At 50.3% G+C, this 26,815-nt stretch overlaps 1 protein-coding gene and 1 pseudogene across 1 annotated transcript; one reads left to right on the top strand and one right to left on the bottom strand.

The window, feature by feature from the left end:
• Nucleotides 1-398: 398 nt before the first annotated feature.
• LOC144098000 (trypsin-1-like) lies at nt 399-9,774 on the top strand. Its single transcript, XM_077630574.1, has 3 exons — nt 399-468; nt 970-1,103; nt 9,655-9,774. Exons 1-3 carry the CDS (start codon nt 399-401, stop codon nt 9,772-9,774), a joined length of 324 nt encoding a protein of 107 aa, XP_077486700.1.
• A 1,393-nt stretch (nt 9,775-11,167) lies between these two features.
• On the bottom strand, nt 11,168-11,309 carry LOC144099676 (5.8S ribosomal RNA; annotated as a pseudogene).
• Nucleotides 11,310-26,815: the final 15,506 nt, after the last annotated feature.

Raw genomic sequence — 26,815 nt, 5'->3', positions numbered from 1 at the left:
GCAGTTCTATTGGAAGGTTCAGGGGCAGGGAGTTGCGTCTGATGTGTGTGTCCCTCCGTGCGCGGAGGAATGAAAGGGGAGGACTTGCTAGGAAGGGTGGATTCAGATAGAGCAGTCGCTGTAGGCACTGTCCCGTGTCCGTGCGGCTCAAGCGGACAAACTTGGTTGGTGCATTGGGTCTCAATTAGTTCCGTCACAATATCGTAGGTACCGGTGGTCAGGAGACGAGCTGTGCTAGCTGAACTTGAAATGGGTAGGGCAGAGGTGACGGCCACACGTAATGGAATGTCCGCCTGTTGTTTTTGGCTCTGAGTGAGTATATAGTACGGAAGGTGATATGTAATGCGGCTGATGATTAATGCATTGGTAACATTCAGTGTCCCGCGTTGGGACAAACCATGGTTGCGTGCTGCTACACGCCTAATGAGCCGAGCGACCTGCTTGGTCTGCTTTTGCAAGATATGGAAGGTGCGGGTAGCATCCAGCGGGTTGTGGATGAAGAGGCACAGGATCTTCACATGAGATACAATTTGTACCAGGCCTCCGTATATGCTGTAGGTTCACGTCCTTTCCTTGTGTATTTCCATTTGTAATTTTGGAAAATGAGGTCCATTTACTTAGATAAAAGATGGTATATAGCAATACGTATTACAAACGAAGGAATAGTTTTGCTAGGTATTCCCACAAGCGCCTTCAGATATCAACTTTCTGCGCATAGAAACCGAACACCGAAGTGATTTTACTTATCCGGTGTTATCAGTGTTGCTGATGCACGCAACAAACGCAGGTCGTTTCAACTCGCACGCCTACCATTATACGCACGTCAACTATTATACGCAATAATACACACAAACGCTGGGCGCGTCCTGAAAACAAGTCAAGGTACAGAGTTCGTCGTACTGCATTACGCCTTTTTATACGTGCGGCAGGCATGAAATTGTGCGTACCGCCGCTCATTTTTTGTCTCAGGGGGCTGCGACCGGCAAACACCGAAGGAGGCTGCAGTTGCCTTCGTCTCCCAGGCCCAGTGCGTGGCCATGTACGGCTCCATTATTCTGGAGTCTATCTTGTGCGCCAAGGGTGCAGAGCAAGACGCCTGTCAGGTGTGTCCTCATGATCGTCCCGGCCTTCGTTGTTTTCTCATTATGCTGTGCCGCTGGCGATGGCCTCGCTACACCGACAAGATTTGCACGCAGCGGGAGGCGGTACACAATCACCAGTGAGCATAAAAAGCCGCTCTCCGTATTCCTGGAATGCTTACAGCTGTAGAAATTCGTGCGCCTTAATTCCTGTTTGGAAACCAAGAAATAGAATCGCCGAGCAGGTTGCCTCACTGTTCAGACTAAGCTGTCTCATTCCGCAACACAGACTTTAGGCGGACAGGTGAAACTTTGAAAAATGGCACTTTCCTGTTGTTATGCTAGCATTTTTGTTTTAAGGATAAGTTACTTTACTTAGTTCTTTTGCAACCATAGTGACCTTATTGTAAGCTAAAGCATTTTATGAGCCCTCAAGATCACGAGTTTTGTGCGCGGTTGGTCCAATGGTGCGTGATGGCGATGGCATTGGAACACATATCCTCTATGTCTGAACGAAGTTACACCAGCTACATAAACATGTCTCGACCAAGGAAAAAATCTAGAAGGTAGATGCAATAAAAAACAAAGTTCCCGAAGATATTTAATTATGGCGTTCCTTAGCGGGGGGTCAGTTGGAGTAAAAGCGATCGTTGACCTAATTGGTCCATTCTTAATAAAGGTAGAGTACTGCAGCGCGAAAGAAGGACGAACACACGGAGAGACAATAGACATACAGGCACTGCACTCAAACCAGGTTTTTGTTTTTGTGGACGACGTAGAATGCTCGCCCGCCGCTTGTCCACGCTCGAAATACGCCCAGTGCTGCTGCGCAGAGTGCATTTTCGTGTATTTTATCAGCTCTGATCACAAAAAAACATTATGCGAACTTACTCAAATTTTACTTTGTTCGGTTTCAGTTAATTCTAGTAAAGATCTTCTATCTTTGTTTCGAGTTGTCCACTTTTCTGCTGCCGCCTACGGCTGATTGGTGATGCTTAATTGTGTCAGGAAATAAATGCTGACAATATTTTAAGCTCAGACCGGAAGTAGCTGCCGTGCCATGCTGTTTGCGTGCTGAACATTCCGCTATGCTGAATGTGTGCGCAACGAAGCAGGGCTGTTGCGCGATCTGTTACTCAGCAGGACTACAGTGGTACTACCCTAGTGAAAGAAGCTGTGTGATGTGATAACCTCATACGGTCTCATATACTAATGCCACAAATTAACTATAAAAAAACAACTGACAATCATTATTGCAAACATACCCAACAATTCTGGACAAAAGCATTTTTGAACGGGAAAGAGATTATGAGCGCAATTTTTTTATACATTGCAAGATTTCACAACAACAATCAATATATTCGCAAATCTCCGGTATGCAGGCTTGCATTTTAATTATATTAAAGTTTTTGCTACTGTCAAAAGCATTGCTGCTTGGTTTTCTATGGTAGTCTTAACTGCTCGATGCGAGGGATGGAAACACTATAAAACAAAAAAATCGCTACCTTTCGGAAGAATGGACCATTACCTTCAATATTTCTATATCCTAGTTTTCCTATTTTAAAAATTTTTGTCCAGGAATGTTGTACATGTGATAGATTTGTGATACAAATTGACACAATATGATGCAAACTTTATAAGATTCATATAACAAAGTTTGTGTGAGGTTATTGCATCACACAGTTTTAACAGTAAGGTGGGGAGTGCATTTTGTGGGACAATACTTGCCTAGACGAACCAACGGCGAGTATGGCGTTCTTTTAGCAGTCAACGGGACCGCTGTATGCATCAATCAATTTCCGAGGTCTTTCGAACGGGGTCACTGCACTTCATCACTGTATTGTCATTTCTCTAGAACGCGTCTTTCATGCGCTGCTTGAAAGCTTCGAAAGAGCTTAATTGTGCCTGCTTCACGTACATAGATTTCGCATCGTTTTGTAGAAGGCAATCTGATTATGTGACGTCAGGCGAGTGCGGAGGACAGGGTATGTTTGGTAATCTGTGTCTAGTACGTAGGTTCGAAAAAATTCCCTAGAAGCCGCCGACGAACCTTTGGAGAAAAACGTGCGAGAGGCGCCACGTGCAGTAAATATTTCCGCTCTATTCGATTTGCCGCGAATTCTCGGAGAACCCAATCTAAATTTAAAGCATCTCCGGGAAGGTGCCTGTGGTAACTGGGGCCTTGAAAGAAAAGCGGTCCAACTCCACTTCCCCTTTATATGCCGCGCCACCGCGGTAAACTTGACGAGGGAATTGGCAGGGTTTGGCAAACCAATGATTTTTCTCTGACCACATTAACGTGTGTTTTGAGAATTCAGCACGACGTCTAGACGGAACACGGGTACGTCTCTGAGCAGCAGAAACAGCACACAACTAACGTCAGCAGCGGCTCGCTGCTCGACAACCGTACAAATCGGGCTGTCACCCGCGGTCAGTTCGTATAGTACTCGAACTTTACAAGGGCTTTCTTCTCACACCTCGGCTCGCAGTCGATGCTGCCCTATACCGAACATCAGTGCAGGTCTCCTGCAGGACAGCCTCAGGTTTGCTTTGGACGCAAATTGAATTGCGCCACTGACAGCATCCAGCGAGCTCCTCCCAGCATCGCACCCCCTTGCCATGGATACATTGCGCAGATCTAGAAATACTACGCGTGCCCAGAAAGTATTGGCCCTTATTTTTTTCACGAAAATTATTAATTTCAAAATTTCTGAAATGCATGCGTAACGCAGCCACTTACCAGCGGGACGTACACTACTTTTCTGTGTAATCTCTGCCCATCTGTATGCCTTCTTCGTATCAGCTATATTCCTTCTGACGCAGCCATCTATTCAGCGCCCAAATGACGTTGTCCTTTTCCTCAAAACCGGAATCCGCGAAGCGCACTTGTTATAGGCCCGAAAAAATAAAAGCGCACGGTGTCAAGTCACAACTGTAAGGACTGTAAGGCGTCTGTTCCGTGGACTCCATGGGAGACTGGCACGTACACCCCCCGTCAAAAGTATACAGCCGAAGGGGTTTGCTTGGGAGGTCTGCAGCATGCCTCGTACGCATCGTCAACGACCGTAACCTCTCGAAAAAGGAATGGCTTCGCGTTCTCTAAACTCCCAAGCTTTGGATTGCTGGATGTGCTAGGGAGTCTCGCTAAACAGGTTACGGGCAAATCTCTTGGGCTGTATACTCTTGACAGGGGGCTGTACTTCCCCTACAGAGCTGGTGACAGTGGTGCTGGTGTAGCATTTGCGAGTGCTTATCTCCTAATGCTACCTCTGCGAACTTTGGGCGCGAACAAGCCGGGTGTTTAGCGGAGAGAAGCACTGAAAGCCGTCTCTATGAGAGGCGGGGACTCAACACTCGCATGTTCATGCTTAGCCGTGCCAGAGGGAATAAAGAATTCCGACTACAGAAATTACTATGGAGACCGCTGTGGGGAACGCTAAGACGTGCAAGGTATATGGCCTCATGCTGAATAGAGGCGGTCCTATTTGAAGCATTTAGCTACGTACACCGTGACGGCTTTTCTTTCATATATACCCAAAACTGTTCACTAACATTGTTTTTTAAACACTCATTTAAGAAGAGTTACACCACCTAGCAGGGAAACATCCTCTATTAATTGGTGGGGACTTCAACAGTCAGCATACTGACTGGGGATATACAACCACGACACATCGAGGTCGCAGGCTGTGGCTGCTCCTGCAGAACCTCCAGCTGACTGTTCACAACACGTTTCAGATGCCCACGCGGATCGGCAACAGTGTCAGCATGGACACCAGTCCGGACCTGACGCTGAGCCGCTACATCCGCGGTGTTACCTGGAACAGAACTCAACATACATTGGGCAGTGATCATTACATTATACAAATCACTGTCCCGTACAAACCACCCCGTCATTCCTATACAACATATAAACTGGTTAACTGGGACGCACTTCGCGCTGCACGCACCGCCCACCCAGACACTTCTATCACAGACATCGACGCCTGGGTGCAATCACTCAAGCATGACGTTCACCACAACACGCAACACATTGAAACGACCACCGAAACCCCTACCCTGGACACACACCTAGCCCACCTCTGGGAGGCTTATCACAGCCTCCTGGAACGCTGGAAAGGCAATAAATGTAACAAGACACTTAAAAGCGGCTGGCCGCGCTGCAGACAAAAATCCAACAACACTCGGAGGAGCTCTGCCGATCCAACTGGGGACAGATATGTGACGGCATCGCCGGAAACCTGTCCAGCAAACGAGCATGGCAACTCCTCCGACACCTCATCGACCCCACAAACACCAAATCATCAACACAACACCACGTGACACGCCTCACACACCAACATATTGATAATCCCGAGGCCCTCATAAACACACTTCAGAACACATACACCTCTCCAGGTGCCCCTACACCTCTACCCACCTACACAGGACCAGCCAATCCAACACTCGACACAGACATCACTGAGACGGAAGTCAGAGCAGCCCTCCTGACTCTCCGAACCAACTCCGCACCTGGTGCAGACCAAATCACAAACTCCATGCTCCGTAATCTGGACGACCAATCTATCACCCAAATTACGCAATACTTCAACCAGTGCTGGAGGGAGGGTATCCTCCCGCAGTCCTGGCGCCACGCGAAGGTAATATTCATACCCAAACCCAACAAAACACACTTCAAAACCTTCGCCCGATTTCGCTAACCTCATGCGTCGGAAAGCTCTTAGAGCATGTTGTGTTAGCAAGACTCACAACGCACATGGCGGACAACAATCTATACCCGCATAGCATGGCGGGATTCCGCCCCCATCTATCCGCACAGGACGCCATGCTGCAACTCACACATGACATTTTCGACCCGCTTCTGCCTGGTCACACAAAGGCAGTCTTAGCTTTGAATCTCTCCAAAGCTTTTGATCGCATCGAACATCAGGCGATCATGACTGCCCTATCTCCATTGAATGTGGGAGCGCGCACGTACGCCTACATTCAAGCATTCCTCACTGACCGCACGGCTGAGATACATTTTGGACCTCTCTCTTCCCCCTCCTACACGCTTCAGAGTATCGTAACCCCTCAAGGGTCCGTCCTCTCCCCCTTCCTCTCTAACATCACCCTCATCCCCCTCGCCCGAAAATTGGCAACTATCCCCCACCTTAAGCACACTCTTTATGCCGACGACATCACACTGTGGACCACCCACGGCAGTGACGGCGACATAGAGAACACCTTACAGGAAACAGCCACCCTCACCCAAACTTATGCACAGAACATCGGACTGTCATGTTCCCCAGAGAAGTCCGAACTGCTCCTCATCCGGCCAAAGAACCAACGCTCCCCCCGCTCCCCCATTGCCATCGAACTGAATGGGGACCCGGTACCGGAGGTTGACACCTTCCACGTATTGGGCCTACATGTCCAGAACGATGGCAAAAACACCACTACCCTCAAGAAACTCAATCAGGTTGCAAGCGCGATATCGCATCTCATCCGCAGAGTTTCGGGCCATCATAGAGGCATGATGCAGCGCGACCTCTGTCGCCTCATTCATGCCTTTGTCCTCAGCCGTGTGCTCTACACTACCCCATACCTAGAACTATCCAAACACGACATAAATACTTTAGATGCCTTGATCCGCAAGGCATTCAAGGTCGCACTTCATCTTCCCCTCAACACCCCCACAGACCGATTACTAGGCCTGGGCCTCCACAACACGATCGGGGAATTCGTGGAGACCCATCGACAGGCCCAATACATAAGGCTTACACAAACCTCCACAGGCCGGTATATCCTGGACTTCCTCGGAATCAGAATACCGGCCAAAGACCCAACCCTCCTCCCCATTCCTCGATCCCTTCACCGAGAGCTGGTCATCAAGCCACTGCCAAAAAATAAGCACCCCCTCCCACCATGAGCAGTGCCGCAGAGCCCGTGCGAAGGCACTCCACCGAGTGTACGGCTCCGAGCCGGACGCCGTATGGATGGACGCCGCCTGCACGGGTGACGAAGCAACCGCAGCCGTGGTGGACTGCTCTTCATCCGCCCTCCTCACACTACCTCTCCCCCCTGACACCACCCCAGAGGCTGCAGAGGAAGCCGCCATCGCAATTGCCATCACCCGCACGGAAGCCCAGTACATTTTAACAGACTCTAAAACTGCAATTCTAAATTTTGCGCGAGGCCGAGTCCACGTCCCTGCTTTTGGCATACTGGACTCGCCCGATGCACCCCCACCCCGCCATGTATAGCTTATATGGGTGCCAGCGCACTCCGGGAATCCCGGAAACGAGGCCGCAAACCTTTTAGCCCGAGGTTCTTTAAACCGGGTTCAGGTGGCCTCGGATCGGGGATTCGCGAGGGAGTGAATGCACTCGTTCAGCGAGATGACGCAGGCCTACAGAGCCTCGCGCCAGCTCTACCCCCCGCCCCACCCCTCCCTAGATAACAAACACGCAACACTCTGGCGCAAACTACAGACACACACACTCCCCTCACCCCTGACCCTAGCCCACTATCACCCCTCCTTCCCCACTCCTGCCCGCACCTTGTGCCCAGAACCATTCGCCTCTTCCCCCCACATCCTCTCCCTCTGCCCGGCGGACCCTCCCCCGCGCGGCCTAGAGGACCTCAAGACCTGGGAGAACTGAGAGACCCTGCTGCGCTCGGAGGACCTGGCCGTGCAGACAATCGCCACCGGCCGGGCTGCCAGTGTTATGGACCTTAGGGACATAAACACTTGAGTGCAGTGGGGTCGTGCGGAGACCCAGGGGCGTGCCCCCACTTCCTCTCCAGCAATAAAGTTTTTCTTTCTCTCTCTCTCTCCTTCCCTTGAACTGCTTCATCAGATACAAATGGCACACTGTAAGCAAAGCAGGAAAAATGACGTCGCGGAGACAATTGGCGAGAATGACACTACACATGACCAACCTCAGCGGATGGTGCGGCCTCCCCGATTGCTGCGAATGGAAAAAAAAAAGGTCATTCAAATTCTTCCTTTCCAAACTGTCATTTGAGGCATATTGCCGGTTCTTAAGAAAACAAAATTTTATATTCTGACATAATTTCGTTTTTACGCAACACCAATCTTCACTCCGCTTGAGACCCGCTGCGGTGGCTCAGTAGTTAGGGCGCTCGGCTACAGATCCGAAGTTCCAGGGTTCGAACCCCACCACTGCGGCTGCGTTTTTATGGAGGCAAAACGCTAAGGCGCCGTGTGCTGCGCGATGTCAGTGCACGTTAAAGATCCCCAGGTGGTCGAAATTATTCCGGAGCCCTCCACTACGGCACCTCTTTCTTCCTTTCTGCTTTCACTCCCTCCTTTATACTTTCCGTTACGGCGCAGTTCAGGTGTCCGCCGATATATGAGACAGATACTGCGTCATTGCCTTTCCCCCCAAAAAAACAATTATTATTATCATTACTCCGCTTGAGCTCATTTCTATTAAAACGCAAATCACCGCCGTTCTCCGCAACCATAAGCCTCCAACGAGACATAGCAAAAACGAGCTGTAGTACCCTTTGGCAGGTTAGTTGGTACATCGTTTTGAAAAAATGTCGTGCGCTAAAAATACGAACACCGGAAAAAACACACAACAGGACAGAAGCGCTTCTGTCCTGCTCTATGTTTTTTCCTGTGTTCATACTTCTAGCGCACGACATTCTTTTCAAGCAGAGACGAAAACCAAAGGAATTTCCATGTCATTCTAGCTCTAGTCAAGTGACTGCCTTGTCACGGCATACTTGACACTGTAGATTTTAATTGAAGACTCACACGATGCCATCTGATTTCTTGTGCGGGCGCTGGTTCAGCCTTCCGTCCGGAACTGTAAATTGCTATAGTACGGTGCGCAACATTGCGACAAACCCTTTTCTATCAGCACTATTCTGTCAGCAGAAGCCTGTCCATGTAAATAATTACAAATATTGTGTGCTCTATCAGTCCCTAAAGAGTTACAGCAGGAAACAGTCGATGCTTGCGGGGTCTTTCTCGACAATGGACCGTTTTTAGGCAAGAATAATTAATTATCAGCGAGGGTGGACGCAGTGAATATCAGTTTTTCGGGGCCCGAATCTCGAAAGGGAGCACGGCGTAACAGCGCGAAATTAAAGTGAACGCTATAAAATACTTTCTCCTCTTTGTTGCCAGTTCGTTAGCTTGACACCAATGATTCCTCGTGCGAGCACTGGTACAGTCTTCCGTCTTAAACTACGGTGCGCGGCATTTTGAGAACCCTGTTGCAGAGGGTTGTTTAACTACTATTTGAATAATGGATGCCTGTCCACTTAGAAAAGCACAAATTTCGTTCTATCATTCAGTGAGGACGGGTGCGGCAGGAAAAATTCCACGCTTGCCCGGCATTTCTCGAGTGTCAACCCTTTCCAGGAAAGAATAATTATAGCAGCGGTGCGGGTGCACGCTGTGCATATGAGTTTTGCGGGGCCCGATAGTAGGAAGGAAGTGCGAACTGACCGCCCGAAATTGAAGCGAAGACATTAATCTTTTATTTGCTCTTGGTTGCTAGTTCGGTAGTGAGGCACCAATCATTTGGGCAACCTTCAAATAGTGTGGTACAAAATGCAGGGTGACAGCGGGGGACCACTGATGTCATCGTCGCACACTCCTGGCCGTGTGGTCCAGATGGGCATCGTGTCGACCGCCATCGGTTGCGGCCGCAAGGGACACCCGGGCATCTACACCTGACTGACGTCAGGCCACGAGTTCGTGTACAGCATCACACGAGAACTGCGGTGCACGGTCAAGTCTCGGCCATGACGGGTAGCGGACGTACGGAAGGCCAAATACAACGGGACAGCGCGGTGTTACTGCTTAAAGTATCCTTGAGTGATCGCAGCATGGGGTCGGAATACATGGGCAATGAAAACATGCTTGTCTCCACAGGGAGTCTAGTCGACCACTGTTTTCTGCGCCAAGTCTCTTGAGTCTAAATAAATAAAGCCGCATTTTGATTCTATAGCGCTCTTTAGATAGCATACCCCACCTCCCATTCGGGCTGTATAGGGAAGAGAACCAACTGCATGAGCTATTTCGTCCTCAAGATGATACAGGTCAGGTAGCACCAGGCATTGCGCATGATCATACAAAGCCGAAAAAAGATTGCCATTCAGTATTTCGTGGTTTCGAGCTCCTTTCCTCTCTGGTATAATCTTTACTCAGACCGTTACAGAGGCCCGGAGACCTCAGTCGTCACATGCGGTGCCTGCAGCTGTGCGTGGGAGTTCCTCTCCGAGCAGTGTAGTATCGTTCCTTCACCAGTCGGGCGATCGTCACATATGTACGCTCTGTTGAGGGGTCCAGACCAGCCTGACAAGGTATTCAACCTTTGCATGCATAGGTTGCTATTAAGTTCTCAAACATCTCAAATCTTCGAGGGGTTCCAGAGCAAAATGGTCACATCCGAAAAGTCTTACAGAGGCACTGAGTGCGGCGTTACCGTGCGTATGTACAGCTTTGCGGCAGCGGGCCTTCAACTTTTCTTTTTTCATAATGGTCGCGTCTCGCATTTTCTGCTAAAGCCGAAGTGCTTTGTCAGGCTACTCAGCTTAACTAAGTTAGAAAATTTCAGGACCAGATCTTTGAATAAGTCGTAAACAAACAAGTGAGTATAAGACATGATTAAATACTCTTATGCAAACTGGGCTTTCATCGTGACGTATTGACCTCCATGTTGGTGGTGGTAGTAGTGGTTTTATTAAAAAAAAAATAGTAAAAAGGAAGGAAAAGATTTTTGCTAGCCCCGGCATCTGCCATCGATACTGAAGCACCTGAGCTGGGGCAGCAAAAATAAAGGACAGTTCCGTCACTGTTTTCTTCAATCCATCGCATGCATCTCCTGCATGCAAAATAAACCGCAATTGAGACCAGCGGTTCTACCCGTCCACTGTGTGCAAAAAATCTGAAGCCAAGCTCTAGTAAAATAACTTCATCAGGTTACGCCTGGGGAAATAGGTTATTTATTTATTTATTTATTTATTTATTTATTTATTTATTTATTTATTTATTTATTTATTTATTTATTTATTACAACCTCAAAGGCACCATTAAAGGGGTATTACATGGGGGATTTTTTGATATCTGGCCTTCAGACAGACGAACCCAAGGAAAGACCCAAGAGCGCAATGTGAGTTCAAAGAATCAGTTCACAGTGCGTCCTGCAATTCACACCAAGTCTGCGTTCTTCATTGACACGAGAACCGAGTGATCCACCGCTTAGAGTCGTCCGTGAGTCTACTGTATGCTTCAAGAATACCGAAGCCGTGCCCTCTAAGAACTGAAGGAGTGCGGGGAACGCCTTGCGATGGAGTATACGCTTGTCCCATATTCCACTCCTTTTTCCGGACAGGAATCTACGCACTCCTCCAAAGCGCACGCCCTCTGCAGGAGTAGATATACTCCTTTATTACGAAACGCTGAAAAAAAAAACTGCGCCGGAGCGAGGAATGGAACAGTGGCACCCCTGGGCGTCGAGTGTTAGTGCTTCTGAATATATATATATATATATATATATATATATATATATATATATATATATATATATATATATATATATATATATATATATATATATATATATATATATATATATATATATATATATATATATGCTGTAATAAGAACGCAGCACACTACTAATACAGCACACACAGCACAGCACAGTAATAAGCACAGCGTCACGAACAACCAGCCGAACCGTCCAGGCACAGAACAGAGACCGCGTTCAGTCCAGAGCACGCACGAGCGACCGAGCGTTCGGCGCTCGAGCTTCGGAATGTTCGGCGCTTCTCGTCGTCTTCTTCGTTGAGCGCCAGCCTCAGAAGATTCTAAAGCCCTTGTCCAGTCTTACAATGCTTTCATTGTTTTCTGCGGCGTCTTTTTGCGTACATTTCGAGAACTTCTGTTTTTAAAATTCGCGGATCGCTGCCGCGTTGAAGTTTCACAGCTCAGTAAACGATGAAACAGTCCAGGCAAAAGCTGCCCCCCACTGAAACTCTTTGTTCGGAAGCAATTTCATGGTGCATGAACGTTGACTCGCCCTTCATGAACGAGATAACTGGTGTCCTGATGCATAATTCTTTGTATTAAAAGTGATGTGTAGCTTCACTTGAGCACTCATTGAGCATTCACAACGTAGTACTGCAATATGAAGCATTTAGACTAATGTTTCTCGTTGGACCGAGGAGGCTTACCAGATCTGAGAGAATACCTGCCACGGTGGCTCAGTGATTAGGGCACTCAGCTACTGATCCCGACTACCTGGGTTCGAACCCGACCGCGGCGGCCGCGTTTCGATGGAGGTTTTGTTTTTTGGAGAAAGGAAATGGCGCAGTATCTGTCTCATATATCGGCGGACACCTGAACCGCGCCGCAAGGAAAGGGATAAAGGAGGGAGTGAAAGAAGAAAGGAAGAAAGAGGTGCCGTAGTGGAGGGCTCCGGAATAATTTTTACCACCTGGGGATCTTTAGCGTGCACTGTCATCGCAGAGCACACGGGCGCCTTAACGTTTCGCCTCCATCGAAACGCAGCCGCCGCGGTCGGGTTCGAGCCCGGGAACTCCGGATCAGCCCCGCCGCGGTGGCTCAGTGGTTAGGGCGCTCGGCTACTGATCCGGAGTTCCCGAATTCGAACCCGACCGCGGCGGCTGCGTTTTTATGGAGGAAAAACGCTAAGGCGCCCGTGTGCTGTGCGATGTCAGTGCACGTTAAAGATCCCCAGGTGGTCGAAATTATTCCGGAGCCCTCCACTACGGCACCTCTCTCTTCCTTTCTTCTTTCACTCCCTCCTTTACCCTTCCCTTACGGCGCGGTTCAGGTGTCCAACGATATATGAGACAGATACTGCTCCATTTCATTTCCCTCCAAAAACCAATTATTATTATTAACTCCGGATCAGTAGCCGCGCGCCCTAACGTTTCGATGGAGGCGAAACGCAAAAGGTGGCCATGTGCTGTGCGATGTCAGTGCACTGCTGCTACTGCTGCTGTTTCTGACAGGAAGAAAAGGAAAGTGCACGGGCCTGCCCACTGGCTCAAGTCGAACCGCTCTCGCTGCCGCGTGCTGAAAGTAGGAGAGTTAAAGGATAGGAAAGCAAAGAAAGAAAAAAAAGGCGCGCGCTATTATGCCCCGGGCCCAAGCTGGAGGCAATGGAATACCGGGACGACCCGTGCCAGAGTGCTTCGAGCACCCCGCCATATTCCAAAAATAAGCTTCATATCTTGAGTCCAAAGACAAGCAGCAGATATTAAATCAGGTATCAGGTATATGCCAAGGCTGGGTATGACAAGGCCAAGGTTATATGTCAGTGCACGCTAAAGATCCCCAGCTGGTTGAAATTATTCCGGAGTCCTCCACTACGGCACCTGTTTCTTCCCTAAGTCTCTCCTTTATCCCTTCCCTTATGGCGCCGTTCAAGTGTCACCGAGGTGTGAGAAAGATACTGCGCCATTTCCTTTCCCCCAAAACCAATTTTTTTTCCAATCTGAGAGAAGTCTTTTCCTTTAACAGAAGCATCGCTGGTTTCTGCGAACCGCTCTTCTACCCGCCGCGGTGGCTCAGTGGTTAGGGCGCTCGGCTACTGATCCGGAGTTCCCGGGTTCGAACCCGACCATGACGGCTGCGTTTTTATGGAGGCAAAACGCTAACGGCGCGCTCACACTAGCGGGAAGCTTCCCGCACCGGCACAGCGTCAACGTCGACGCTGCCTCGCAGCTCCTCAGAATGACGCTCACAATGCGCGCGTTTTCTCGCTGCGGTTGTCTTGGAATGTGGAGAGAGGTGGCGCTGAGGGAGGACCCGAACGAGCAGAAAGAGAAGGGGATAGTCACGTGACACCAGAGAAGACTGGAAAGCGCACCCTTTCCTCGCGTCGTCGTCTTGATCGTCTGCTAGCTCCCCTCCCGTCGCCCTTTTTGTCTCGAGGATGGCTGGTTCGAGCGATAAGCTGTTGGCTACGGTAAACGTACTTATACTTGTTTGTTCGCTGCTTCTGCACCGTCGCTTGTGCACCGTCTCAAGTCGCATGTTCATGCTGGCAAAGAAGCCGCCGAGTGCCCGGCCGGCCGGCCGGACGCGCGCAGCCTCCGCCTCCGCCGACGGCGTCACTGAACTGGGACCGACGTCACGGTTCACGGTCGGCGCCCATTGGCTGTTCTCGTCAGCGGCACGGGAAAATAGGTACGGGATCCATCGCTCTGCGGGACGGCACAGCAGGCTGTCTGCGGGAGAAAAACCGGCTTGCGCGGGAAGCGGCACGCGGAAAACGTCCTGCGTTGCGTGTTTTCCCGCTAATGTGAGCGCGCCTTAAGGCGCCCGTTTGCTGTGCGATGTCAGTGCACGTTAAAGATCCCCACGTGGTCGAAATTATTCCGGAGCCCTCCACTACGGCACCTCTTTCTTCCTTTCTTCTTTGACTCCCTCCTTTATCCTTTCCCTTACGGCGCAGTTCAGGCGTCCAACGATATGAGACAGATACTGCGCTATTTCCTTTTCCCAAAATCATTTATTATTATTATTTATTAACCGCTTTTCTTAAGTGCATGTAAACAGGATCACGGTTCTCGAGGTAGCACCCTCCATGTTCTAGGCATGCACATTCAAAACAACGGTAGGAATATCGTCACTCTAAACAAACTCATTGGCTAGGTCAGCCAGACAAAGATTAATCAAGCGTATTGCGAACAAGCACCAGGGTACGAAGGAGGCGGACCTCAGGAGGTTGGTTCAAGCCTTCGTCCTGAGTCGTATCGTCTACTCTATACCCTACTTACATCTCCATCAATCAGAAAAGGACAAATTAGAGTGCCTCATCAGGCAAACCTACAAATCCGCCCTTCATCTCGTCAAGTGTGCACCCACTGAGACTTCTAAAGCTAGAAATACACAATACGACGACGGAACTGGTAGAAGCCCATCGTGTGGCTCAGTACAAGCGTCTTTCAAGAACCTCAGCGGGAAGAAGTATACTGCGAGAATTGCAGATTGAATACGAATCCACACACAGTCCCGTAGGCCAGCTCCCCACCGGTATACTCAAACAGCTCTATATTAACCCCATCCCCAAAAACATGCACCCTGAACACCAAGCCGCAAGGCGGAAAGCGCGGGCAAAACACTACACAAGAACTATTCTCAGCTCCAGGAGACAGTCTGCGTCGATGTCGCGGAGTATCCTGACCAGGAAGCGGCTTTCGCGATAGGGATAGTCGGCAACTCGGGCCACCCCCTTGCAGCGGCCACTGTTAAGGTGACGCACGCGGAGGAGGCCGACGAGACGGCTATCGCCCTGGCCATGGCCTCAACGGAAGCTGGATATATTCTCAGCGATTCCAAGACAACCGTGCGAAATTTTGCGAAAGGCAGAGTCCACGCTGCCACCATGTCTATTCTTAAGAGACAGTCCAATCTAGCACCTAGCCGCCAGATTCAATTTATCTGGGTGCCTGCGCACTCGTCCCGCCCGGGCAACAAAGCAGCTCACGATTTTGCCCCAGGATTCGTCATCCGGGCTGTGGCCTGCCCAAACCTGGGGTCGGCCAGGGAGCGCATGGTCACGTATAATGGCATAACTATGCCCTATCGTAATATTAGACTTAATACCCACCTCCCGATAAGTCTTTGACCAAACCTCAGCAGGTGGCCTGGAGACAACTCCATACAAACACTTTCCCAACCCTTATAAAAACTCCATTATGCATCCGGTAGTATTCTCGCCCCAGTGTAAGCTATGTGGTCAATATAGGGCCTACTTAGCTCATATACTGCATGAATGTCCATGGGACACACCGCCGATGGACCTGCAGCTCTCGAACCGAGGAGAGTGGGAGGATGCGGTGCTCAGCTCCGATCCGAAGACTCAATTCCGGGCCGTGTCCGGACTTTTAGACGATGGTGAGGACAAACTCCAGCAGGTGAAAGCTCCATCGCGCCAGGCGCCCAGACGGGTCACGCAGGTTGGCCAACCAACTCAAGGAGTGGTGGTCAGCGACCACTTTGAAAGGGCGACGATAAAGATAGGGGCGAAATTTCGCAGCGGCCCAAGTTATGGCTAGGCATCCTTCTTCCGTCGTGGAATATTTTAACTCTGCGAGCGACGTAGTGCGACTTGCATAAGCGATGATTCGTTCAACGCCATCCTGTCGTTGTACGAGAACCGCGCCGAGGCCGATGTTGCTGGCGTCGAAGTGTGTTTCGGTGTCACCCCGCACATGAAAATCGGCAAGAACGGGCGGCGTTTGGAAATTCAGGTGGAGCTAGGCGAAAGCCACGTCTTGCTCGTGGATCCAAACAAAAGGTGTGGCGTCGCGGGTAATGCGAGTCATCGGTTCTGCGAGGTCAACGAAATTTTTGATAAAACGCCGATAGCAACTGCAGAGCCCGAAAAAGCGGCGAAGAGCTTTCCTCTCACGTGGGGTTGGAAATTACGCAACCGCTGCAAGCTTGTCGGGGTCGGGCTTCACGCCGGCAGTGCTGACGACTTGGCCGAGAAATTTCAGCTCTTGGTAAAGTAGTAGTATTAAGTGCTTTTATTACAATAATAATAAAAAGGAAGGAAAAGATTTTTGCTAGCCCCGGCCTCTGTCCTCGATACGGAAGCACCTGAGCTGCAGCAGCAGCGGAAATAAATGTTAGCAGCTCTTGGTAACCGAAGTGGCATTTTTGGGCCTTCAATGTCAGGTTAGCTGAACTAAGGGCTTCTAGGATCGTCCTCAGGCGTTCAAGATGTTGACTTAACGCGTCAGAGAAAATCACCACGCTGTCGAGATAGACTAGGCAACACTGCCATTTAAGACCGGCGAGGACAGTGTTCATTTACCGCTGAAATGTGGCAGGCGCAGAATAAAGACCGAAAGTTCGAACTTTAAATTCATAAAGGTCGTCGGGAGTGACAAAGGCCGTCTTCTCACGGTCCTGTTCATTGACCTCAATTTGCCAGTTGCCACTTTTTAGATAGATGGACGAAAAATACCGAGCGCGCCTAAGGCATTCGAGAGAGTCGTCAATACGTCGAAATGGGTAAATGTCCTTTTTGGTGACTGCATTAAGCTTCCGGTAATCGACGCAAAAACGCTGAGTGCCGTCTTTCTTTTTAACGAGGACGTCCGGCGAGGACTATGGGCGGTTGGAAGGCGGAATAACGTCATCTGCGAGCATCTCGTTAACTTGGGACTTAATGACATCGCGCTCTGTACGCGATACGCGATAGGGGTGTTGACGGATTGGGTGTACGTCACGATGTGGTGCTTGGCTATGGTAATTTTACGCACTTTGGACTACAAGCCGAAACAGTCTTTGAATTCGATCAACAGTGCGCACAGCTGCTCCCGTTAGCTGGTGGACAGCGCGGAGTTGACGTCGAGGCTTTTGAGGCACATGGGAGGCTGCACTGGTTCTGAGGAGAAGCACTGGGAAACATTGGAGATGCGTTCGGCAAATGCTACGGAAGTGCCGTGAAAAAGATGCCCGTTCGTAAAATTGGTAGCAAGTACCTGTGACTGGCCGTTGTGAAGATGGATCAGACTGCGGGCCACGCACACGCCTTGCGTCAGCAGTAATGAAAGATTGGTTTCAGCGATGGCGTCCCCGTCCTGAAGTGATTCACACTCGACAGTGATAAAGGCGCCTATTCGAGGCAGCAGCGTGACAGTGTTCGTAGAAACACGAAGCATCTGGCTTGGTCGCGGCGCATTGCTGAAGGCGACAGCATTCTCTGTTGAAAATGTGACCTTGGAATCTCGAAGGTCGATAATCGTCCCATATTCGCGCAGCAAATCGGCGCCTAAGATAAGGCCGCGGGAACAATCATGCAGAACAAGACAGCAGACGACAAATGTGGACTCCAGGATTTTAACTCGAGCAGTGCACATGCCGAGAGGGGCAGTCAGATTACCACCCGCCGTGCGAACGTGTGCACCAGCCCATGGCTTGAGAACCTTTTTGAGAATGGCGTCAAGCTGTCTGCTTAGAATCGAATAATCAGCACCAATATCTAATAGCGCTCGAACTTGGCGACCATATAGAATTACAGGGATGTCCCAAGGAGCACTGTGCAGTGCAGGTGTCTGACCTTCGACGCCGACTGCGCTGCCATTCGGGCTTTTCATTAATGCGACAGGGACAGCAAGGATCGAAACTAGCCGGAAGTGGCGAGAGTGTGTTATGGACGTCCTGCTACGCTGATCCTAAAGACAGGACACGTGACCGAAATCACAGTGATTGGACGCATTTTAAATGAACTGAATACCCCAACTAGGGGCCTTGGGACCGGGCACCCAATTTAAGTAGCAGATTGGAATGTGTGCGACCAGCTCCCGATTCCCTCTCTTGAACTCTGGAAAAATGTAAACAAACCCTTTTAGTCTCCCCTCCACCTCGAAGCCCCTCTTGTCTCTTCGTCACTCCGTAGCAGCAGCAGACTTCCGATCCGGGACCCGTGGACCTCGGCCTGGCGAAAGGCAGCCCCCGTGAACCAGAGGGACACCTCTAAAAGTGCCCAGATTTCACCGTCGCAGGCCAGATAACGGGTGGGAGTCATAACTTCACAAACACATGCAATATTTCTGTAGAAAAGAAGTGATACAGAGCTATTCTCAGCACTCGCAACAACGCATACAAAATGATTTGGTTTATGGGGGTTTAACGTCCCAGAGCGACTCAGGCTATGAGAGACGCCGCAGTGAATGGCTCCGGAAATTTCGACCACCTGGGGTTTTTTAACGTGCACTGACATCGCACAGCACACGGGCCTGTAGAATTTCGCCTCCATCGAAATTCGACCGCCGCGGCCGGGATCGAACCCGCGTCTTTCGGGCCAACAGCCGTGCGCCATAACCACTCAGCCACCGCGGCAGCTCCAAACGCATACAAAATGCTGTAGAAAAGAATGCAACACATGCTAAGTAACACTAGACAGAGGTTACAATACAACGAAGAGCCTTGCAACAACAGTGCATTTGGTAGGCACCCTCGACTCAGTGTGACAAGCTCAGCAGGAAGCGCGCTGCTAAGTGACGCTGTGACGGAAGGGAGAAAGGTGGGAGTGAAAGAAGAGAGAGGCGCCGTATCCTTGAGGGCGCCGGAATAATTGCGACCACTTGGGGATCTTTAACGTGCACTGGCATCGCACAGCACACGGGAAGAAAAAAGTAGTAATAGTAAGTTGTTTTTATGAAAATAATAATAAAAAGAAAGGAAAAAATTTTGCTAGCCCCGGCATCTGCCATGGATACTGAAGCACCTGAGCTGGGGCAGCGGAAATAAAGGATATCACCGGCTGTCGCGGACTTGCCCGGTCACAACGTGCAATGATCCTTCGCGCGCGCATTGGCTGCGTGTGGCCCGGGGAACGACGGGTGCGTCACGGAATCGCGACGAGTGATGTGTGTGACGGATGCGATGCAGTGGAAACACTAGAGCACCTGCTCTTTCACTGTGCCGCGTTCGCCGATGCTCGTCGCGATATGCTCGTGGCCTATAGGGCGCAGGGCATACTACCAGACTCCATCAAGACGCAATTGTGGCCGTAGGGCAGTGCGCGCACTCGTGAGCGAACATTGGTGAGCCTCTGTGCATTCCTCGAACACACGGGCTTGACGTCCCGCCTGTTTCCGTCAGGTAGTTAGTTACACGCAGTGACCGAACGCTCCGCGAGTTCTACCTTGAACGATTAATAACTGGACGCCCCACTCCAGTTGTAGCCAAAACAGTGCTGTGCGCGTGTGTGATTTGATTCCTCTAAAATGAACTAATCACGCGCACAACCTGGACACATTTCTTATTGTGTAAAAAGTTTGTACATATTACTTCTCCCCCTATCCTCTCTTCCTGTCCCCTCACCTCTTTCATTTCATTTCTCCATTCTGCCTGCTGTCCTTTATTTCCGCTGCCCCAGCTCAGGTGCTTCAGTATCGATGGCAGATGCCGGGGCTAGCAAAAATCTTTTCGTTCCTTTTTACCATTATTTTAATAAACAACCACTACCACCACCACCAGGCAGAATGGAGAAATGAAATGAAAGAGGTGAAGGGACAGAAAGAGAGGATAGGGGGAGATGTAAGATACACAAACTATTTACACATTAAGAAATGTGTCCAGGTTGTGCGCGTGATTAGTTCATGATGGAGCAATAAAAACACACGCGCACAGCCATATGTTGACAACAACTAGAGTGTGGCGTCCAGTTGTTAATCGTCCTAGGTAGAACTCGCGGAGCGTTCGGTCACTGCGTGTCACGGGCGCCTTTGCGTTTCGCCTCCATCAAAACGCGGCCGCAGCGTTGGGTTCGAACCCGGGAACTCCGGCTCAATAGGTGAGGGCCATAACCACTGAGCCACCGCGGCGGCTAGTGACGGCAATCCCGGAGACCTGCCCACGAGCAGTGGCGCCCCACCGAAGACAGCAGTTGCTAGCAACTCGCCGAGTTGCCAAGACGCGGCGGTGGCGGGGTCATTCCACGCGAAGGAGACGCGCCAGATTCTTGATATATCTTATCACCGTGAAAAAATTATATTGATTGAAGACATACCTGAGAAAAATAGCATGATTTTCGCAAAACAAAAATGCTGCCGTCACATTCGTAAGTACGAGAACATGCTTAAACCTACAAGCAACTTCTCAGAATTTTTGTTAAAGCATCTTTTCTCCCACAGACGCCTATGACGCAAAGAGAAGTGAATTTTCATGCTCATTCTTACCTAAAATGATAAACTTTAAATAAGGTAAATTTTTATGGAGAATAGCACCTCAAAGATTCATGCGCCTGCCTGATATTTGTTTTAATTTTAACTTTAGAACGGGACCAAACTTCAGAAAGCAAAGCGCCCTTGATACGTATTTAACATGTTTTCTGAAACCGAGTACAAAACTTCATTTGTTAGAATCTCAAAATTTCATAGCACTCATTTCCAAAAAAATTGCGGAATTGCCCAATTTTTGCGAAAACCGCCACATTGTAGCTTCGAAAACTGTCTCAGTGGGTAACGGCCCCAGGCATTCTAGAATAATCCGCAGATGTGAACCATCCGTTCAGGTGAACATATAAAAATTTGCAGAACTACTTTTTGTTGATGTCGTTAAAATGTTTTTCAAAAAGGGGTCAATGCATCGTGGCCACCTGGCGCACACTTCCCTCTGGCCCCACGCGCCACCGTTTGCTATGGTCACGTGACGCGCGATTTTTGTCTGCACTCAAGTCCGAAGTATTCTGTCACCCTCTTGATGACGACAGCAGAGGGTGCTTCCGCCTGGGTCACCTCCGTTCTTGAACATAATTTTTGGGTAATCAATTTTGCCTCAGCAAAAAAAAATTGTACGCCTTCCATGGCGTCCGAGACTGCTAATTTCCTCGAAAATAATTTTGAGAATGTAAACCACAATTTACAAGCTTAGAATGTGTGTTGAGTGGTCTGATGGGCAAAATCCACGAATCCACTGACCCACCTGCAATGGAGGACTGTGACAGTGAAAAAGTTTCTTGTGCATCGCATAGGAAAAATGCATTTAATAACTTTTTACTGGTCCCAGGTACCCACGCGTGGCAACTTACCTGTGACAACACGGGCATCCGTGGCAACTTACCTGAAGTACGCCGGCGGCGTATGCTCCCGCGCCGCACTTCTGCAGCAGTGTCTTCAACGCTAACGCATATTGTTCTGGTTTCGTGTTTCTGCGACAACGTTGTCCGCGCCAAAGTAAGCATTGTACATCTCTCTGTCACTGACCCAGAAAGCTCAAGGACGAAAAAGACTGCAACGCACGGCGCAAGAGTGTGCTGCAGCCTAACACGAGGCGTGTTCGGCTGCGGCGATAGCTTAGTCCTCTCGCGAAGCGGCCTGCCTTGTGCTGCGACCCGCTAGCGACGGGGGGGAGGTTGAAGGATAAGCCCTCTCTCTCTCCTCTCTCTCTCTCTCACACACACACACACACACACACACACACACAGACACACACACACACACACACACACACACACACACACACACACACACACGCACGCACGCACGCACGCACGCACGCACGCGCGCACGCACACACACACAGACACACACGCACGCACACGCACACACACACGCACGCACACACGCACACACACACGCACGCACACACGCACGCACACACGCGCACACACACACGCGCGCCCACACGTACGCACACACACACGCACACACACACACACACACACGCACACACACACACACGCACGCACACACACACACACACGCACACACGCGCGCGCGATGCTTTGCGACACAGTCGTGCAATAAAAAGACAGGCGCGCAAAACGGACTACGGTGCTTAGCGAGCGGATAATTAGATTCACAGTGTAGCGGCCACCTACGCCGCACCGCCGAGGCCCTACGCTCAAAGCACTCGCCGCTCATCACAGCCTGTCCAGTCTATGACGGCCCCTACCGTGTGAGGCGCAAAACGACGTCTGCGACCATACTCCTTAATGTTCGCGAAGAGGCACCAACAAGGCAGCGACTAAAGACGGAAGGTTGACCCTTATGATTACGTCCGGCGTCTCATTGTGATTTGTGGCAACCTTTAGTGGCTCAGGGTCACAGTGCGACGTCTTTATTCAAGCTTCTTAAGCGAAAAAAGTATTCTCTTTCTGGCTGAATGCGTGTGCGAGTCATTCGGAGCTAAAAAATGCAATATAACAAAGATTTCCCACAGCGCTCTGACCGTGCTGGACGCTGACAGGGTGCGTGCAACACAGCTGAGCCCCTGGCGAGTGCTTCTCGTCCAAGTTCGTCGCAGAGGTTCCTGGTGGCTGGTATTCTCTGGCAGTTTCCCTGCAGCCGAGGTCCTGGCCGCCGTGCCGTTGCTGTCTTTCGGTGCGGGCGTTGGGCGAAGAACTCTTGTCCGTGCTCGTTGGTGGCGCAAGAACTGTACCGCGGTGGTCGTCTCTGGGTAGTTCGGTATCTCCGACGGTCCGGATTGCGGGGCTTTGCTGCTTACTTTGGACACCAGCCGCAGGAGAAAAGCTCTTCGCTTCGCTCGCGGTGGGCCAAGCGCCGGAGGGTGGCTGGTCGTCTCTGGGAGCTCCCATAGCGTCACCATCTTGTCTACGGCGCCTTTCCTTTTTTTCTTCGGGAGCCCGCTCCCGACGAGGACCTGTGGTGTGGCTTCTCCTTCTTGGCGGGAGCCGAGGACGCGCTGGACTTCTCTCTATTCTGGACATTTTCTGCGGACAGCTTTGCATCCGGACCGCTCGCCATTGCATTTCTTCTTCTGCGCGCGGTATGCGGAACTTCTTTCACTTTCCGTTCCTGGGCTGTCCAACGCACGTGCCATCAAATCAAGATTATTGTTGTTGTCCTCGCATTAAGAAAAAATGGCACCCACGCACTTAGGAATATTACAGAACTCCTAGGAAGGAAGATCCTGATGGTGGGTTATATTTGTCAAGAAAAACTTTGGGCGACAATTAATTTCAGCTTTGAAGAATTTACGCCATAGCATTAATGGGTCCCTTCAGCGGCCGAGGCTCCTCTTTGCGTACCACTTCGCGGACACGGACAATGTTTTGTATTTTGTTTGGGAAGGGAGGGGGGCGGGAAGGGGGTTCTGTAAATGAATAGTTTCAGTCATGTAAAATATACCGCGCATTAAGCCCCGAAGCTAAAAATACGCGTGGACTGTTTGCTTTCGCGACACTAAACCTCATCGCTCTGTAATGGTAATGAGAATACCATAATCCTCCAAGAAACCGAAAGTAATTTCTAATGCTCTTTCTGGAAAAGTCGTAATAGTTACATTAAACCTCTATATATTCGTTGCTGTAGTAGCATGCCAGTCCGACAACCAAGCAGACCTCTCCTATTCCTTTAAAGTCCTCCTATATATTCGTTGTTCATAGAACACATCAACGAAATAACAAGCCTGAAGCAAGCGAACTACTCCTTCAGAGCCGAATCCTTTTTCTTCGAAAAATTTTGTCGAAACTTTTCCCGATGTCCTTGCTCTTGACTGTCTGGCTTAGACCGGAAAAAAACGGCGGCTCGTGACAGTATCAAATAATATGGCCTGGGTGGCGCAGTCGTAAGGAGTATTAAAACAACCATATTCCACAAGATGATGCATCTATTCACAGACGGGTATTTCTCCTACGGGGCAGAAACGTGGAGGCTAACGAAAAGAATTTATGATGATGGATTTTTATGGCGCAAGGGCATCTGCGGCCAAAGCGCCATGGCGCAAGGTATTTTCTTCTACTCAGTGTGGGGTCAAGGACCATTTCCCAAGTATTTCACCCTAAGTAAGCCGAGCACCAGACCAGGGGAAAGCTTGTATCCACTGTAACACCGGTGGGCACCCGGCGGCGCTGGGGATCAAACCCCGCAGCTGCCGCATGCGAGGCGGATGCTCAGACCACTAGGCCACCGCTGTAACGAAGTTACACATATTTCTTCTTTTGCATGGCTCGCTGCGTTGTCCTTAACATAAGCTGAATTCTTTTTTAACGAAAAGCATTCTTGTTAATTCAAAGGACAACGCAGCGAGCCATAGAAAGAAAATGCTAGGTGTAACGTTAAGATGCCGGAAGCGGCCAGAGTGGGTGAGGGAACAAACGCGGGTTAATGACATCCTAGTCCAAATCAAGAGGAAGAAATGGCCTTGGGCTGGGCATGTAATGCGAAGGCAAGATTTCCGATGGTTAAGAGTAACGGAGTGGATTCCAAGAGTAGGCAAGTGTAGCAGGGTGCGGCAGAAGGTTAGGTAGGCCGATGAGATCAAGAAGTTTGCTGAGATAGGGTGGGCGCAGCTGGAAAAGGACAGGGTTAATTGGAGAGACATGGGAGAGGCCTTTGCCCTGCAGTGGGTGTAGTCAGGCTGATGATGATGACTTTGCAGCCTTGTCAGTGGTGGACTTTGTGGACTACCTCATCGAGAAGCAACAGTTTCTGGCAGGCAGGCACAGTGAATGCACTATGCATGCAAGGCGCAGTCGAAGTCCTGCCAAATGACAAATATATGAACCAGGATGACAATGCTTGCCTCTTGCGTGACGACGGAAAAGTCTGCCCGTGAAGTAGGACAACAAGGGAGTTCCTTCATTGTCTAGTGCGGTTTGGGGTGATCCAATAGGTACATATGAGAGAAATGGTCGGAGGAGGAAAAAAAAAGAAAGTTTAAGCTCTCCAGCCAGGCACTGTCTCACTCTACAAAAGGTGCAAGAGCTGTGTGCACTTGGCTTACAGGCACGTTTCCTGCTCCGCGATAAAAATAAAAAAATAAAAATGGATGATCCGATTGCTCACACACTTTGACTTTGCAGTGTACTATGCTTGGACTGAGTAGCGACGTGACTACCAAGCCACGGACGTTCTGAAGAAAAAAGTGCTTCCACTGCTTAAGTTGAAGCAAGACATCGCAGAAGCATTGATTCGGGGAACCAAACAAAAACTTCAGGGCTGAGAAAGCAAGTAACGGTCCCGCAACGAACTAAACAAGACCTGTACAATTCACAAAAGATGACACCGGTGCCGACCGTGTTTATCATTTTCCAGAATACTTCCAGTTCCACATACGCCATCAGGCGCCACGAGGGCAGCGGCAAGCTTACGGGTCCCAGAGGCATGTCAGGCGGAGGAGGTAGCCATTGCCTTGGCCATTGCCGACCCCGGATGCCAAACGGTGCTGTGTGATTCCCGAAGTGCAGTGCGGAATTATGCCAAGGGCAAAGTGTGCGGTGAGGCTGTGCGCGTTCTGTGCTCGACTGACCTACAACGGGAAGAAAGGTATGTCAGACTCAGGTGGTTCCCGGCGCATGCGGGCAACGATGCGTCGGAGAAGCACGCTAACCACAACGAGACGGCACATGCAGTGGCGCGAGCGCAACCAACCGCGCCGCTGCAACCGACCGTCCAACGTGGTGTAGTGCCAAAGACCACATGACAACATTCAATGAACTTACGCAGTTTTACCGCCTCGCTCGAAGGACTTTCCCACCTCCACACCCGGGACTGAGCCGAGCGGAGGCGGTGCTGTTTAGACAACTACAAACTGCTTCTTTACCAACCCCGGTGTTAATGGCTCATCTATACCCAAACTTATATGAAAGTGATGTGTGTCGCGTGTGCCAGCGGGAGAGGGCAACTCTGACGCACATCCTATGGGACTGCACAAAATTCCCCGACGAGGCTTCTGAAAGCATAACGATTCCGCCGCGACTCGCGGCTGCGGCGGAATGCTCTGACCGTGACGTGCAAACCTGGGCCGTCCAGCAGGTCTCGGCGGCTCTTGAGCGACAAAGGCCTCAGATCCTCCGCGGAGTTGCCGCCTGGGCCCCCGTCACGGCGCCATTAGGTCATGATGCCATTAGGCCATGACGTAAATAAAGTTGTTCCTCCTCCTCCTCCTCCTCCTCCTCCTCCTCCTCCTCCAGTTCCAGTTCCAAAAACTTTTATTTCCATCAGAAATGGAGGCCCTCTACTCCATACCCCTGGTGCGCAGGCCTAGAGGCAGAGGCCAGGGCCTCCGCGGCTAGATGCAGGCAAAGAGTTGTTGGCTCTTCGCCGCCTCTGCCGCCAGATGGATGGCTTTCTTCTGGGTCGCGGGGTCCGCGCTTTGCAGAAGGGTTTCCCTGGCTTACTCTACTATCTATTCCTTCCCTCACCCCTGGTGAGTGCACACACTGCCAAATTATATGGTCGAGGGTCCCCCTCTCTCCACATTTTTTTACATTTATATTCTATGTCCTCGACTTGTAGGACTTTTGACGCCC

This window comes from Amblyomma americanum, chromosome 7, assembly GCF_052857255.1.
Source record: "Amblyomma americanum isolate KBUSLIRL-KWMA chromosome 7, ASM5285725v1, whole genome shotgun sequence".
Classification (NCBI taxonomy): domain Eukaryota; kingdom Metazoa; phylum Arthropoda; class Arachnida; order Ixodida; family Ixodidae; genus Amblyomma; species Amblyomma americanum.
The sequence above is the reverse complement of the archived record's forward strand: the minus strand, read 5'-3'. Positions and strand labels throughout refer to the sequence as shown.